General features: G+C 40.5%; 1 protein-coding gene across 1 annotated transcript in view; it reads left to right on the top strand.

Annotated features, from left to right (window-relative positions):
• LOC145414371 (muscle calcium channel subunit alpha-1-like) overlaps positions 1–17780 on the top strand; it is a 1622725-nt gene that overhangs the window by 271065 nt on the left and 1333880 nt on the right. Inside the window, exon 10 of the mRNA XM_080283905.1 lies at positions 9886–10046. Coding sequence (XP_080140031.1) covers positions 9886–10046 — 161 coding nt within the window. The remainder of the gene's footprint in view (positions 1–9885; positions 10047–17780) is intronic.

Raw genomic sequence — 17780 nt, forward strand, 5'->3', positions numbered from 1 at the left:
CTCCCATCTGCATTTTCAAAAAATTTTCTCAATCCTGTAAAATCTGCTTTCCCAAAGTTATATCTTCCCTGCGTATAAAGCTTGTCTCTTGGCTCCACGTTCCCTGTTATCATCTGGAACTCATTGACCACATGATCACTTTTTCCAATAGGACACAGATATTCCAATGATTCTATTAAATCGGGTTCTTTGGTAAACAGTAAGTCTAGTCTTGCTGGTGTGTCCTCACCTCAGAACCGTGTCTCTTCTTTGACCCATTGCGTCAGCACATTGTTCATTGTTATATTTAATAATGTAGTGCCCCACGAATCTTCGCTGCCTCTTGAGTCCCATTCCTCCCAGTTCACCTCTTTACAATTGAAGTCACTCATTAAAATTATATAGTTGCTTTTCTCAATCATTTTCTGTAAATAACTAGCCATGTCTGACAACATTTCCTAGTATTCATCATTACTACATGCTCTTGTCTTAGGGGAACATATACTACTGCCATATCTCTCTTGCTATTCTCTCCAGTTTCTAATTTCATATTTATCACTTCGGCCCTGCCTTCTCCCGTTTCCACGGTATCTGCATTCATGTTGTTCTTCACTGCTGTCATCACTCCTCCTTCCGTTTTTTCTTCTCTGTCTCTTCTCCACAGTTTGTATTTACCATCTCCCATTTGAACATCAATATCTTCTCTTAATTTGGTCTCTACAAAGCACATAACATCAGGTTCATGTACCCTCAAAAAATCGTTGATTTCTTGTCTTGCCAATATTAAACCATCAACATTAGTATATGCCACCTTCACATTATTTTTGATGTTTTTTGTACCCTCTTTTTTCCTTCTCTCTGCTGGTACCACTTCCTTAATTTCTGATCCATGACACTTCAATAAAACACGGTCTTCTCTTCCTCCGTTCTCTGCTCGTTTTTTACCTTTGCTTCCTTTACTAACTCCTTTATTTTAGCTCTTTCTTCCTCATTTGCATCTCTCTGTATCCAAACATTTTTAAACCCTTCCTTGTCTGATAAGTTCCATATTCTACTGATAATTTCATTTACTGTTGCCTGAGACTTAAACTTTACCTTCAATGGCCTTGCCCCTCCTTCCTCATACTTTCCTAACCTAAACACCTCTTCAATCTCTTCTTGAGCTTCGTTGTTTTCCTCCATTACTACCGATATTATTTCTTTAACCTTACTCAGTTCTTCTCTTTCTCTTTCTGATCTTATTGTCATATGTTTTTCTTTAACTCCTGAAATTATTACACATTTTTTCTTATCTGCTACATCCCTAACTCAAGATTCTCTACTTCTCAGCACCCTAACCACTTCTCTCTCCACCTTTTCCTTGCTTTGTTGTTGTATAATCTCTTTCAGATTTACATTTCCCTCTTCCTGAATTTTCTTCCACCCCTTATGTTGCTCCTTGATTTCTTTAATGTGCTCGTCCTGTATTCTTGATTTGGATTCATACTCATCTAGTTTGCTTTTCATCCTGTCTCATTCTTCCTTCAACCTCTTGTTCTCCCTCTTAAGCTGTTTTATTTCATTTGAGGCTGATTCATTGCTCACTTTTAATTCAGTAACTTCTCTTTCTTGTTCATCACTACGTGTACAAATTTTTTCCAGTTTATTTCGCAGACTTTTTATCTCGTTTCCCTGCTGTATGGTCTGTTCCTTTAACTCTCTAATTACTGCCCATACCTTTTTTATCACCTGGACATTCCTCTCTGCTGTTTTCCCGACACCTACTATTCTTGTTTGGTTCAACTCAATACTTCCATTTCCCACGTCCTCTTCAGAGAAGCCCTCAAACTCTCGCTCGCCACTTGTAAACATTGCACCGTCCCTTTCCGCCATGAATCAACCATATACTGTAGAGACTTTGTATTTTCACTACATCTTGTTTTTATGTCCGAAACCACGATTTTTTAACTACTGCCCGATGGGACCACCACTCACGCATTCATTAACATAATCACAAATAAGCTGGTCTTCTTTTCGTTGCTGATTCAGCGATTATTTCCCCAAGATCCAGGAAGAGCTCCATCTCTGTCAACGACCTGTATTTACCTATTTGTAGTATACAGGAATTGAGCAATGCTCGTGTTGTCCTGTCTCCATATCCACATTTATCAAGTCTACCTTTACACACATGAATGTTTTTCTCATGCACCACCTCTTTGTCTAAGTCGTTCCAATATTTAAGTACAGTAATCACTCTAATATCCGGACGCCCAATAACCGAACATCCCCACTAACCGAACCTTATCGTCCTGGGATCAAACATTCCCAAAATGGTCCGAAAATCCAAAAAAATAAAAAAAAAATTGATTTTTTGCCGTCCGTAATTTGAACTTGCCGCGCGCGCCGCGTGAGAGCATTGTTTTGGTTCGTCATTCCTCCGACGTCCGATAGAGCACCGATGCATCCTCCCCACTCCCGCCTGTCTCTCCCAGCGACTGGACCTACGCTCTTCGCCATGGCTGCCCACGTGCTCGCTTTTGTGGTGGTGCCGTACTTGCTGCAAGGCCTCCTGCTGCTCTCTGCCCTCCTCTTAGTGTGTGTGATGATGGCCCCGCCTCCTGAGAAAAGGAAGAGAGTGGTGTTGACTCTGGAGAAGAAACGGGAGATATTGGAGAAAGTTGATGCGGATTGGTCTTCTTCACGCATTTTCCGCGAGTTCAACCTGGCCCGGTCGACTTTGTTCGATATCAAGCGTTCCCGAGACAAGCTCATGCAGTACACGGCTGACTTCTCGTCGAGAAGCAAACGCAACGTGGAGAGGAAGGTTATGTTTACCCCCAAGTATGCAGAAATCGACCGCTCCACGTTGATTTGGTATCGACAGCAACGTGCAGCTGGTGTGATGGTACGTGGAACGGAGCTGAAGGCTGCTGCTGAGAAGTTTGCAAGGTTTCACGACGTCCTAGACTTCAGGGCATCCGAGGGTTGGCTCTTCGCGTTCAAGTTGCGACATGGCCTTACTAACCGTAAAGCACATGGCGAAGCATTGGACGCTAACGAGGATGGAGTGGACGAGTTTCGGCACAAGGTGAAAGGCTTGATCGACAGGGAGGGCCTCACTCTCGGTCAAGTCTATAACGCTGACGAAACTGGCCTATTCTATCGCTCGGTGCCAACGAACACTCTAGCCGATGAGACGGAGAAGCGTGTACCTGGCCGCAAGCTTTCTAAGGAACGGATATCTGCTTTGTGTTGTGCCAATGCTAATGGCATGCACCAGCTTAAGCCCATTATTGTTGGCCGTGCAAAGCAGCCTCGGTGCCTTTGTGGGGTGATGGATGTCCTTCCTGTCGTATGGTACCATTCTTTGAAAGCATGGTTCACAGCTGTGATTTTCAAAGACTGGTTTCACCGTCACTTCGTCAAGGAGGTCATCCAGTACCAGACGAAGACACTGGGAATCCCTTGCGACCAGGTAAAGGCTCTCCTTCTCTTCGACAATGCACCTGCCCACCCGTGCAACAAGGACTTGGTTGCTGAGAATGGCCGTATTAGGTGCATGTTTCTGCCACCTAATACGACTGCTCTCATTCAACCCATGGACCAAGGAGTGATCGTGGCAACAAATCGCCTGTACCGTTGGAAGTTCCTGGACGAGGTGATGGTTGTTCTCGAGGACGAGGACGAGCGCAGGGAAGGACGTGACACTCGAGGCAAGCGGACTTTGGAAAACCTTCGCCGCTACAACATCAAGTCTGCGCTGTACAACTGGGCTAGTGCATGGAAGGAAGTCCCTGTGAAAACTCTTGAAAATGGTTGGTCTCGTCTGCTTCTCGGAACAGATGTGGAGTACGATTTCCTAGGGTTTGACGCGGATGACTTCCATGCACGGCTACGTACGCACGGCGACGATGTTGATGTGGACGATGTTCGTGAGTGGTTGGACGACGACGAGGGCGATCCTGGGTATCAGACGTTGTCTGATATCGAGATTGCGTCTTCGGTTGCTGGTGTCAGTCCCGAACTTGAAGATTCCGACGACGAAGGCAATGATGATGCGGACTCCTCTCAGCAGGACACTACTCCAGCCATCCCCAAGCTGAGCACACTCCGGCCACATCTAGAGTTCGTCTTAGACTACCTGGAACACCCGGACTGCGACAGGGAGATGGGGCCCTTGGGACTCGTGGAGGAAGTGCGTGCTTTCCGGCAGCGCATCACCAATCGCCAGAATCGTAGGTCCTTGCGTCAGTCAATGATTGACAGTTTTTTCAGGCCCGTGACCCCCGCTGTGCCAAGCCCTGGTTCCACTCCGTTGCCTCCCCAAGACAGGCCCTCATGCTCTGAGCCACAGCCCAGCACATGAGCTACAGTGGAGTCACCGCTCGATGTGAGTTTGCGGCTATCTTCAGAGTCTTCTGTAGTCGGTACGCCATCACCACGACCCACCGATGCACCCCTTGGTCGCCTGCCAGTGATACTCTCGGACTCTGACAGCGAATAAACAGCAAGAACTTCTCCACTAGACCACACGGGAATTTTGAGTGTTGTGCAGTGAAAAAAATGGTGTGTTGTGTTAAGGTTTTCGAAATGAGAGAAAAGACTCAGTAGAAAAGAAATTTAACGTAACTAACCTTCTTTGTTTTGGCTTTGGAAAATAAAAAAAAACTTGGGAAAAGTTAATGTGCAACACTAAAATTTAATGGAACATTATTTGGACTAAAGTGAACACTGTGAAGAGAACGGACTTCTGTGTGTTATTGACTAAGTTCAGTGCAAGACTTCAGGAAGAGTGTACTGCAAGTGCTTCAGGAAATCGTTCTTACTGTCAGAGTCCGAGAGGAGGCGGTTATTCATCGAGGTGGCCAGGGACTTGCTGTAAGTAGCCAGAATGTTTCATATTGTACTTTTTTCCATACTATACTTACCAGAATGTTTCATATTGTACTTTTTTCCATACTATACTTACCAGAATGTGTCATACTGTACTTTTTTCCATACTATTCTTACCTCATGCACGTGCAGTAGGAATGTGTTTTTCAGAGTTAGGTTCGGTTAGAGTCCATAAGTACCAGAATGTTTATTAATGTATGAACATACTTCTAAACCCACATTTTATGTTTCTTTTGCATTTATTTCAGTCATTTATGTGCCTTATTGGTGTGATTTGGGTGTTAAATAGGTGCTATGCATGTCCGGAGGGAGTTGTATAGGTGTTTCTGTGAGTTAGGGTCCATAAGTACAAGTCCATAAGCTGGGGCCCAATATCCGGACGAAACCAATATCCGAACCTACCGATGGCTCTATTGATCCGGATATTGGAGGGGTTACTGTATTTATACCTAATTGTGATATACACGGAATGTACTATGCTCGTGGGTTTCCATCGCTGTTTCTCAATAAGTCAAATTTGGCTTTAAACGCGTTTAAGTTTTTAGACCGGACAATCTCTTTGTCCAGGCTATTCCATAAGTCTATACTTCTGTAAGGAAAGCTATATTTCTTGATATCCTTCAAGCAGCTTGACTTTTTCAATTTCATTCCGTGTCCTCTTGTTGCTCTCTTATCTCATACAAACAGATCTTCTTTGTCAATTTTATCTACTCCCACCATGGTCCTGAACACTGCAATCATGTCTCCCCTCTTTCTCCTTTCCTCTAAGGAAGGCAAATCCAGTTTTTCCTGCCTCTCTCTGTATGACAGGTCTGTCAGACTGGGGACCGTCTTGGTTGCTGTTCTTTGTATTCTCTCAATCTTGTTTATATCTTTCTTTTTGTGTGGGGACCACACTACCGCTGCATATTCTAACCTGGGGCGGATCATTGCCACTATCAATTTTTTCATCATCTCCTCATCCATATAATGAAATGCTACTCTTATGTTAGTCAAGAGTTTATAAGTCTCTCCAACTATCTTGTTAATGTGCTTTTCTGGTGACAAACTATCTTGGACCAGCACTCCCAAATCTTTCTCTTCTCTCCTTTTTGTGATTAATTCATTACCCAACAAATAATTCAGTGATGGCCTCCTGGTACTTTTACCCATTTCCAATATTTTACATTTCTTTACATTAAATTTCATTTCCCACGTCCGGCTCCAATTGTGTATCCTATCCAAATCCTCCTGCAGTATTTTACAATCCTCCTCAACTTCTATCTTCCTCAGGATCTTTACATCATCAGCAAACAGACTTGCATAACTGTTCACTCCATCTACCATATCATTTACGTAAATCAGGAACATTACTGGCGCCAACACCGAGCCTTGAGGGACTCCACTTGTTACTTCCCTCCATCCAGACATCCTGTCCTTTATTACTGTCCTCATTTGTCTGTCTCTCAAAAAGTCTCTCATCCATTCCAGAAGTTTCCCCTTCAGTCCTCCTATATATTCTAGTTTCCACATTAGTCTCTCATGAGGTACCTTGTCAAAGGCCTTCTTTAAGTCTAAGTACACACAATCCACCCAACCATCTCTCTCCTGTACCACGTCAATCGCTCTTGAGTAAAAGCTCAACAAGTTAGAAACACATGACCTTCCACTTCTGAATCCAAACTGACATTCAGTCAAAATATTCATCTCTTCCAGATATTTTATCCATCTGTCTTTCAGGATTCTCTCACACAATTTTGCGACCATGCTGGTTAGAGACACTGGTCTATAATTCAGGGGTTCTTCCCTGTTTCCGCCCTTGTAAATTGGTACCACATTTGCCCTCTTCCATTCTTGTGGCACTTTCCCCTCTTCCAGTGAGCATACGATTAAACTGAGAATTTTATCCGCCAGTTGTTCTCTGCATTCCTTCAGTACCCAATTAGAAATTCCATCAGGTCCTGGGGCTTTCCTTACATCTTGAGTTTCCAGTAATTTATACACTTTCTGTACCTCCACTTTTATATCTTTTATCACCGGAACATTTCTAATCACTCCCTCCCCTTCCACAAGCTCCTTTTCTTTAGTGAAAACTGACTGGAAACATTTGTTCATTATTTCTGCTTGCCTTTCCACATCCTTAAAGACCTCTCCTTCTACTTTCAGTTTGGTGATTCCTTCCTTTTGTTTCAGTTTGCCATTAACAAATCTATAAAACAGTTTGGGTTCATCCTTGCATTTGTCTATTATACCTTTTTCAAAATTCCTTTCTTCTTCTCTACGTATTCTTGTGTATTCATTTCTTGTTATTTTATATTCTTCCTTTGTTCTGTTGTTACCTCTCTTTCTCCAATTGTTCCACGCCTTATCTCTCTCTTTTTTTGCTATCATACACCTTCTATTAAACCACTTCTTTTTCCTGTTTTCTTTCCCTCTTACTCATGGTACAAATTTTTCCACTCCCAAATTATAGAGGTCTAGAAAGATATCCCACTTCTTCTGTATCTCTTTTGTTTCTCTGAATTTTCTCCAGTCCGCATTTTCAAAAAAGTTTCTCAATCTTGTAAAATTTGCTCTCCCAAAGTTGTATCTTCCCTGTCTATGAAGCTCGTCTCTTGGCTCGACTTTCCCTATTAACATCTGGAACTCAATGACCACATGATTTTGTGCTTAGGTTGATTTATAAACTGTGTGTGTGTGTGTGTGTGTGTGTGTGTGTGTGTGTGTGTGTATTTTGGGGAGCCGAAACTACACATTCAAATCACACCAAAATTGGCACAGAAATCGTGAAAAATTCGCGGATGTGGAAAAACTTGGTCCCATCACGATTGAAAAACTTTTACTATATATAATGAGGAATCACATTTTGACCAGAATACACCACTCCTGGTGCCCAGTGTAGGATCTCCATAGAATTTTTTGCCCATGGGTTCAACTAAAGTATTTCGGACTTTCTTTCGAACAACGTGGGTTCCATTCCCGAAGCAGCAAATAACACGATCTGCAAAAAATCCAAGTGACACTGTTACACTAGAGCAGCACATAAATGCGAGAGCCCTCCGCAGGAGCAAGTGCAATGGGCCCGAAGGGCCCATGAGCACTTGTATAAAGTATAGGGATGTGTTTTTGACCTTGGGTTCCCTCCCCCATCCAAGTCCTAAATCCACCCAGATGAGTCCAAAAACAAGTTTAAAGCCAATCTAAATGGCCTAACAGGTGTCAAAGAAGCAAAGCTGACCTTAACACCATTAAGTAACTCACTAAAACCAACTAATAAAATCTGAAAATCATCAAAAATAAATCTGGAAAAATCAAACTTAGTAAGCTGTACCCCGAAATGACAATATTCACTCCACCTGTGATTAAAACACATTAATCTAAGTCTAAAAACAGTTTATAAATCAACCTAAGCACAAAATTTAAATCTGAAGTGTCATCAAAATCAGTTTTAAAAAAACAAAATCTATCATTATACCAGGGTTTGGCCATCATTCAGCAGGGTAGGGTGGTATTTCTACCCCCATCTCTATGCTGGGGTATCACATCTAGGGGTATCATTTCTCGGGGTTTGCCTGTACATCTCATATGCGCACACTTACCACAAACACTGCACAAGATGGACTTCTGTCATGAGCTTCCTGTTCAGTCACAGCTCTACTCATCTCACTATAGAAGGCATCCCTTACTGCTTGGTTTTTCATCTTCCAAATTTTCCTCCTGGGAGCATAGATCCTATTCTTCACCAGCTGCTCCATAAGCACCATGTCACATATCACTAACTTGTGTTGCTGCAAACATTATTCACCTCCTGTATCTTGAACATCCCTCACCAACCTCCTATCAACCCTCCTGACCAGGAAATACAGTAGTCAGTCTGGCCACTATTTCCCTCAGAGTCATATGTAATTGACCTACTCTCTCTCTTTTCCCAAAATGCATGTTGTACATAATCATGTTCATTGCCTCCCCAAATTCGAGTATCTTTTCCCCTTCCACTTTCCTCCTCCTGTTTGTGCAACCCCTGTGTACCACTTTATATCCTTGAGGTGCATCATTCACATGACCATTTAAATCCCCTCCCAAAGCTACAGTCTCATCAACCTCCATACCACTTACCACATATGAAATCATCTTAGAATCTGTCTTTTTCAACATCATCCAGGCCAGTCTGTGGAACTTATTCCTATAGAAATGAAGTCACAAGTGTACCGAACAGTATTTTCACAGCTATAATCCTTTCATTCACTCTCATGGCATTCATGACACATTCAGCAGAGACAATTACGTGTACTGATATAGTACCAGTATACTGTACATTTATTTAAATTTGAGCAAAGCTAAGCTTATCATTTGAACCCTCAACAGAGAGTTCTCCAAAGAGAGAGAGAAAGCTCAGGCTCGTGGTGACTTCATGAAATTGCGGAAAAAGCAGCAGATAGAGGAGGATCTTAGAGGTTATCTGGAATGGATAACTGCTGCAGAAGACATAGATATGGAAGGAGATGAGAAGAAGGAATCAGATGGTAGGAGAAGCTGACAGTCAGTACTGTCTTGTTGCCTCCTTCACTAATCCAAGAGTAGTGTAGTGGGCAACCATTGTACTGCAGTGCCCATTGTGTGCAGGAGCCAGGATTGCAGCTTTCAGACTTCTCATCAGCTTTTATGCCTCTGTCATGACCAGTGCACTAATTTCTTTTCTTTTTAGTCAGCTTTTCAGCTGTAACTTGTAAATTATAATGCAAAGTAACTGTAAATAAGAGATGTTACAGACAGTATATTTTGGAAATAATGTTGCAGTTATGTTACAATAGTAAACATCATATGTCACTCTCTTCCTTTTTGCAAAAGTTTTATTACTGTACTTTGCAGTGTAGTGATATGAACTACATAGTACAGTTGCTTTGCAATGTTGTGCCAGCAAATGGTGTGGTTAGTGTATAGATATTATAGTACCTGCTTTTTTTTTTTTTTTTTTTTTTTTTTTTTTAATGCAAGTGCGTGTGCTAATGGCTGTAGGAGCCTCTAACCTTAGCTCTGTGTGTCTGCTCTTGCTAGAGAGTTCTCAAAGGAAAGAGAAAAAGCCAAAGCTCGTGGAGACTTCAGAAAGTTGAGAGAGAAGCAGCAGATTGAGGAGGATCTTCGAGGGTACTTGGAGTGGATTACACATGCTGAGGATCTCGACCTTGAGGAGAAAGATGATAAAAAAGAGTCGGAAGGTAGGCGCTTGTCCATTTTCCTCATTCTCAGTATTCCTCTAGTCTATGTATTTTTGGTAGACTTAGAGAGCAGTGGTGAAGGCTTCTTCCCCTTGATGTTTTGCTAGTTTGAAGTAGGTGACAAGTAAATCATGGGTTCTGTATAGCTATAACCTGTATCATGATTCCTGTTAGCTTATCTAAACAGTCCCCTTCTGTTGTATACTCTTGAAGATATCTGTTAGCTTCAGTGACTTTCTGTAGCAATGAAACATTAATATATTTATTTACAGCATAATAATACTAATTTTGTAGAATAGGTACGGTAGATGAACAGCTGCAAAAGGGGAAATTCACCTTATGATATTAAGTTCTCATTTAGCATTCTCTGATGACCCAGAGAGTAATGGTCTCAATCCTATAGATCCTCATGCTTTAGTTACTTATGGTATATTAGTTCACTTTGTTTTTTCTTCTTGAGATTAAAGCTAATAAAGAGGAAACACAGTTTAAAGTCTAATAGTTACTTGTAAGTACTGTACATGTCAGACAGATATGCATTTCTTCACATGATACTGATACTGATGATGATGATGATGATGGTACTGACTAAAATTTCTAGTGCCATCCATTCAGTCATGCCTGATCGTAGAATCACGAATGTAGCATAGTATAGTTTTAATGAGCATGAATTAATTTTACAACTTATTTGTGAGTGAAATTCCCCTTTAATTAAAACAGCTATTATGATGGTAAATAAGAAATTGTGTATTTAATTTCTACTTCATAGTAGTTGTTATTAGCAAACAGATAAACTTGTGTAGTAGTTTATGTAAATTACCTTGCTAATTAAATAGTGTGACAGAATATTATAAACTACATCACACAGCTATTACTAACCTTTATGATATTAAATCTTTAACCTTTGAAATAAACATGATGTGGATGAAACAAAGGTATGAACTAACTATCTGATTGAAGGCGGTTATTATTTCCAACTTAGGTGTTTCTTTATGTTTCTGCATTTTAGTTCTGAGCAGTGCATTTCATTTTTGGCCATGGTGCATTTTACATTAATAAGTAATCATTGCTATTTGAATGATATTTGCTACTGTATCATTCATCATTGGTAGAGAACCAAGCCAGCCATGCTGTGAATGTGTTGTATGCATGTGGATGAATGACCATTATAAATTGATGCATAGATGCTACAGTATTTGCAGGAAGCCATTGCTGTCTTAACTAGAGGTCATTTGCCACAGGCTGAAACTATTCTCATTACATAGCATGAATGGCAGAAGTGAATAATATTGGCAGGCTGTTTCCGGAAATTTTTAGCATTGAGGTTTGACAGTTTGCTGTGATTCTGTAACCTTAAGTGATTATGATCACCATCCATGGTTTTCACTTTGGCAAGATGGTGATGCAGTCAGTTAAGGGATGGAATTAAGCTTTGATGACCTGGTGCCTTTCTAGATGTTCTCATGATTAGTTCCAATTGATAGCATGCAGCAGTAAGGCTTCATTTTTTCAATCTTGCAGACAGGAATAATGTCCCAAGCTGTTACTTACACTAAGGTTCAGAGTTGCTATACCACCACTTATATGAGCACTTTCTTGAATCTCATGTCAATTATGCACCATCCCCGCCCTCCCCCTCCCTTTCACTCAAATGATCTGCGTGGTGCGGGCATGCTGTTGTCATTGTTTTATAGTGCTCATTGAGAACTTTACCAAAGTACCTTTGGCTCAGCTAGGATCTCTTGTTGTCAAGTTATCAGTGAGAGAGTAATGCATTTCATTTACATGGTGTATATGTACGATCATTTTGTACCATAGAAATTGATCCTTGATGTCCAAAAGTACTCTGATCAAAAAAAAAAAAAAAAAAAAAAAAAAAAAAAAAAACCTAAATGAAATATATGTGTGAATCAATACAATCTCTCCTTTGCTATCGTAAATATGCCTTCTGTGCCCAATTTTGTCTGTATTATTTGTAGCCAGTGTGAGTATGTACCCCCTCCTCCACACACAGGTCCAAGAATATTAAAGTGGCCCAATGTCAGATAAAGTGTCAAAAAAGCTCCTTTGTACAGTATTTTCATGGTTGTATGCATAACCAATTTGCCTTTTTATTTATTATTTTTAAGTAGATGCTCACATTTTTTGGCCTCATACTACCCTGTTGTCCACCTGATAGTGGTGTTTCTAAAGCCAAGCCTCACTGACTCAGTTGCAAGCACCTGTACAGGTATGTCAGTATAGAAGCTATTGTAATTACTGTACTTGAAAAGTGTTAGAAGAGTTTTCATTTATATGCTTTATGTAGATGTGGAGTGATAAGGTATATTCTTTAGTGGTATTGAATAGAGGAGAAGACTTGGGGGCATTTTTTGACCATGAGGATCACACAGACCTATCAGTGCAGTTCAGAAAAGGTTTCTCATTTGTGCTTGTGCTTGATCACTTGATTACCAGTTTGTAGAGCCAAGTTCATATGTCACTCACCTATTAACTCTGGAAAAAAAAAAAAGATGTGACGTCATGTGGTACTGAGGCATGAATGACAGCAGAATTTGTAAGAGTACTAAAGATTACTGATGGCCATATGGACAAAAATTATCTCCTTCATAATTCAGTACTTGTAGCTTCATAATGGTTGAGATTTGGACCTCTGTTGATATTGTATTTAGTTACCGTACTCAAAATTATCCCAAGAATCACCTCCCAAAGTTAATTTGTCAACTCCTGGGAAGCACACACACACACACACACACACACACACACACACACACACACACACACACACACACACGAACGAACAGCCGGAGAGAGCAGATGTCCCAGCCATCGCTGCTAACCTTAAGTAGTTTCAGGAATTTTGTCTGTCCTGTCTCTTAAGGTCTTGTTTTAAATTTAAAATAATGAAAGTTAATAGACTACCAAAAATGTAAAGATTTATTGGCTAGAGTATACATGAATGTTTGTAGTTTTTTTCGGTAACTGTTTTGGTACTTAACCAACATCAAACATGGCCGAAAATGTAAACAATGAGGGACTCGAATTTCAAGGATTTGATACAAACACCAATGTCATGGACCTGGTTAAAACATTAATTATGAGGATTAGTGAACTTGAAAAGAAAGTAGAGAATCTAGTGATAAAGGATGTGTCTGAAAATACGGATACTACCATACAGAGTCTGATCCAATCCAATGAAACAGCGAATGAAGAGATTAGAAATTTGAAGCGGGAAAATGTTGAATTGAGGAGGAAATTAGAAGAGAGTACTAATAAAACGGAGAAGGTGAGTAATGTATTAGAAGAGCATAAGGCAAAGTGGGCACACGTAGAAGAAGAACAGAAAGAAGTGGTCAGCTTAAGAGAGATCATCCAGGAAGAAAGGGAAATGAACAAGAAAAAAAATGGAAGAAAATGTAGTGAAAATACTGAAGAAAAAAGAGAAAATAGTGAGAGAAACTGTAGAAAGGAACAGATGTGTGGTAATATTTGGAAACAGGGAAGAGGAAGAAAAGGTTAGGTTCGTAAGACTCGACAGAGACACGATCATGGTGAGAGGAATATTAGGCAAGATTGACCCCGAAGGAGACGAGTGGGTAAAAGAAATTGAGGAAGTAAGGAGGATAGGGCCTTATAAGAAAGGGGAAACAAGACCAATGAGAGTCAAGTTTACATCAGAAAGTGTAATAAATGAGATACTTAAAGTGACCTGGAAATTAAGCAAAGAGGCGGAGATAGAAAATATTATAATAAGAAAAAATCTGAACGAAGAAGAAAGAGAAGTTTTAAAATCATTAAAGGAAGAAGTAAAGGGAAGAAATGATAAGAGGACAGAGGAAGAATGTAATACTTTTTTTTGGAGAGTATTGGATATGAAAGTAAGGAAGTGGTATTTAAGGAAATAGAAGTGAAGGAAACTAAGGGGGATGGTTGTGAAAGATCAGAAGTTGAGGAAGTGGTACAGATAGAGAGTAGGAGAGAAGAGGGTATTAAAAACGTCAAAAATAATTTGAAGGTGATATATACTAATGTTGATGGTTTCATATCGACAAGGATCGAAATTAACGATTTCTTGAGAGAACATGAACCTGATGTCATGTGCTTTATAGAGACCAAATTAAGAGAAGATATTGATGTTCATTTGGGAGATGGTAAATACAAACTGTGGAGAAAAGACAGAAAAGAAAAAAAGGGAGGAGGAGTGATGATAGCAGTGAAGAACAACATAAATGTAGATACTGTGGAAATGGGAGAAGGCAGGGCTGAAGTGATATATATGAAATTAGAAACTGGAGAGAATGTTAAGAGAGATATGGCGGTAGTGTATGTTCCCCCAGAGACGAGAGCATGGAAGGATGACGAATACCATGAGATGTTGTCAGATATGGCTAGCTATCTGCAAAAAATAATTGAGAAAAGCAATAATATAATTTTTGTGGGTGACTTTAACTATAAAGAAGTGAACTGGGAGGAATGGTACTCAGGAGGCGGCGAGGATTCATGTTATTAAATATAATAAAGAATAATGTGATGACGCAATGGGTCAAAGAAGAGACACGGTTTCGAGGTGAGGACACACCAGCAAGGTTAGATTTATTGTTCACCAAAGAACCCGATGTAATAGAATCATTGAAATATCTCTGTCCTTTAGGAAAAAGTGATCATGTGGTCATTGAGTTCCAGATGTTAATAGGGAACGTCGAGCCAAGAGATGAGCTTCATAGACAGGGAAGATACAACTTTGGGAAAGCAAATTTTGCAGGATTGAGAAACTTTTTTGAAAACGCGGATTGGAGAAAATTCAGAGAAACAAGAGAGATACAGAGGAAGTGGGATATCTTTTTAGACCTCTATAATTTGGGAGTGGAAAAATTTGTACCAAGAGTAAGAGGGAAAGAAAACAGGAAAAAGGAGTGGTTTAATAGAAGGTGTATGATGGCAAAAAAAGAGAGAGATAAGGCGTGGAACAATTGGAGAAAGAGAGGTAACAACAGAACAAAGGAAGAATATAAAAGAACAAGAAATGAATACACAAGAATACGTAGAGGAGAAGAAAAAAATTTTGAAAAAGGTATAATAGACAAATGCAAGGATGAACCCAAACTGTTTTATAGATTTGTTAATGGCAAACTGAAACAAAAGGAAGGAATCACCAAACTGAAAGTAGAAGGAGAGGTCTTTAAGGATGCGGCAATGCAAGCAGAAATAATGAACAAACATTTCCAGTCAGTTTTCACCAAAGAAAAGGAGCTTGTGGAAGGGGAGGGAGTGATTAGAAATGTTCCGGTGATAAAAGATATAAAAGTGGAGGTACAGGAAGTGTATAAATTACTGGAAACTCAAGATGTAAGGAAAGCCCCAGGACCTGATGGAATTTCTAATTGGGTACTGAAGGAATGCAGAGAACAACTGGTGGATAAAATTCACAGTTTAATCGTATGCTTACTGGAAGAGGGGAAAGTGCCACAAGAATGGAAGAGGGCAAATGTGGTACCAATTTACAAGGGCGGAAACAGGGAAGAACCCCTGAATTATAGACCAGTGTCTTTAACCAGCATGGTCGCAAAATTGTGTGAGAGAATCCTGAAAGACAGAAGGATAAAATATCTGGAAGAGATGAATATTTTGGCAGAATGTCAGTTTAGATTTAGAAGTGGAAGGTCATGTGTTTCCAACTTGTTGAGCTTTTACTCAAGAACGATTGACGTGGTACAGAAGAGAGATGGTTGGGTGGATTGTGTGTACTTAGAGAACGCTTTCAATAAGGTACCTCATAAGAGACTAATGTGGAAACTAGCATATATAGGAGGACTGAAGGGGAAACTCCTGGAATGGATGAGAGACTTTTTGAGAGACAGACAATTGAGGACAGTAATAAAGGACAGGATGTCTGGATGGAGGGAAGTAACAAGTGGAATCCCTCAAGGCTCAGTGTTGCCGCCAGTAATGTTCCTGATTTACGTAAATGGTATGTTAGATGGAGTGAACAGTTGTGCAAGTCTGTTTGCTGATGATGTAAAGATCTTGAGGAAGATAGAGGTTGAGGAGGATTGTAAAATGTTCCAGGAGGATCTGGATAGGATATATGATTGGAGCCGGATGTGGGAAATGAAATTTAATGTAAAGAAATGTAAAATATTGGAAATGGGTAAAAGTACCAGGAGGCCATCACTGAATTGTTTGATAGGTAATGAACCAGTCACAAAAGTGAGAGAAGAGAAAGATTTGGGAGTGCTGGTCCAGGAGTGTTTGTCACATGAAAAACACATTAACAAGACAGTTAGAGAGACATATAATCTGACTAATATAAGAGTAGTTTTTCATTATGTGGATGAGATGATGAAAAAATTGATAGTGGTCATGACTCACCCCAGGTTAGAATATGCAGCAGTAGTGTGGTCCCCACACAAAAAGAAAGATAAAATCAAGATTGAGAGAAAACAAAGAACAGCAACCAAAATGGTCCCCAGTCTGGCAGATCTGTCGTACTGAGAGTGGCTGGAAAAGTTGGATTTGCCTTCCTTAGAAGAAAGGAGAAAGAGAGGCAACATGATTGCAGTGTTTAGGACCATGATGGGAGTAGATAATATTAACAAAGAAGATCTGTTTTTATGGGAGAAGAGAGTAACATAAGGACACGGAATGATATGAAGAATCCAAGCTGCTTGAAGGATATCAAGAAATATTGTTTTCCTTATAGATGTATAGACCTGTGAAATAGCCTGGACAAAGAGATCATCCAGTCTAAAAACTTAAATGAGTTTAAAGCTAAAATTGACTTACGGTGGGGCACCAATTTTCGCGCCTAATTGGGTTAAAAAATAATGCGCGAAAGTGGAATTAGCAAAAGTTGGGGCATTGTCTTTATGGCAAAAAGGCTAATTGGTTCCCGGTTATCCTAAAGTAACATCAGATTTTCATTTTCACTTGCAATACAGTACATCAAATCACTATTGTACATTGCATTGTGAGATACAAACAATAAAAACTGTACAGTACACATTATATGAGGAGAAACATACCACAGAGACCAGGTTGAGGTGTTTAATGGATGTTGGGGGTAAGTATCCGAGGCGCGTGGCGGGCTTATTTAGCCACGCCAGACGTATTGGCGCCACCTCTTGCTGCCTCGCTACCACCATGCTGTTTCCTCATACTACGCACTGTCGATTCTGGGATGTTAAATATACGGCAGATTTCACTGTTTTTTGCGCCCTTGTCCATGTGCTCAACTATCTTCCTTTTCATTTCATTATTATACTGCCGTTTCTTCACTCCAACACGATACTCTCTTATAGCCTTGGCCTTTCCTCCCGACTTTGAATGTCCCGGCCACTTTTTATCACCACCACTGCCTCCCGGCCCTCCCCCCACACCACCAGGCTCTCCCCCCACACCACCAGGCCCTTTCCCCACACTACCAGGTATAGTAGAGGCCATTGAACCGTGAGAATCCAACACAATGGAGCTAGCACGCTCGTACACAGTGGCGGGAATGGGTGGACAGAGTGTTGACATGACGTCATTCAAGATGGCGGTGGGTTGCGGGTGGGCGGTGCAGGAAATTCAAAGTTCAAAATATTGTCCCAAACCCAAAATTTGTGCGCGAAAATCGATTTTTTTCAAGCGAAAGTGGAAGTTAGGGAATATTTGGTGCATGCTGCGAAAGTGGATTCCACGAATCCTGCTGTAGCGAAAGTTGGTGCACTACTGTATTGAGAAACAAGAGACGGG

The sequence above is a fragment of the Coenobita brevimanus genome, chromosome 99 (genome assembly GCF_032717465.1).
Source record: "Coenobita brevimanus isolate Jiangsu-jjx chromosome 99, ASM3271746v2, whole genome shotgun sequence".
NCBI lineage: Eukaryota > Metazoa > Arthropoda > Malacostraca > Decapoda > Coenobitidae > Coenobita > Coenobita brevimanus.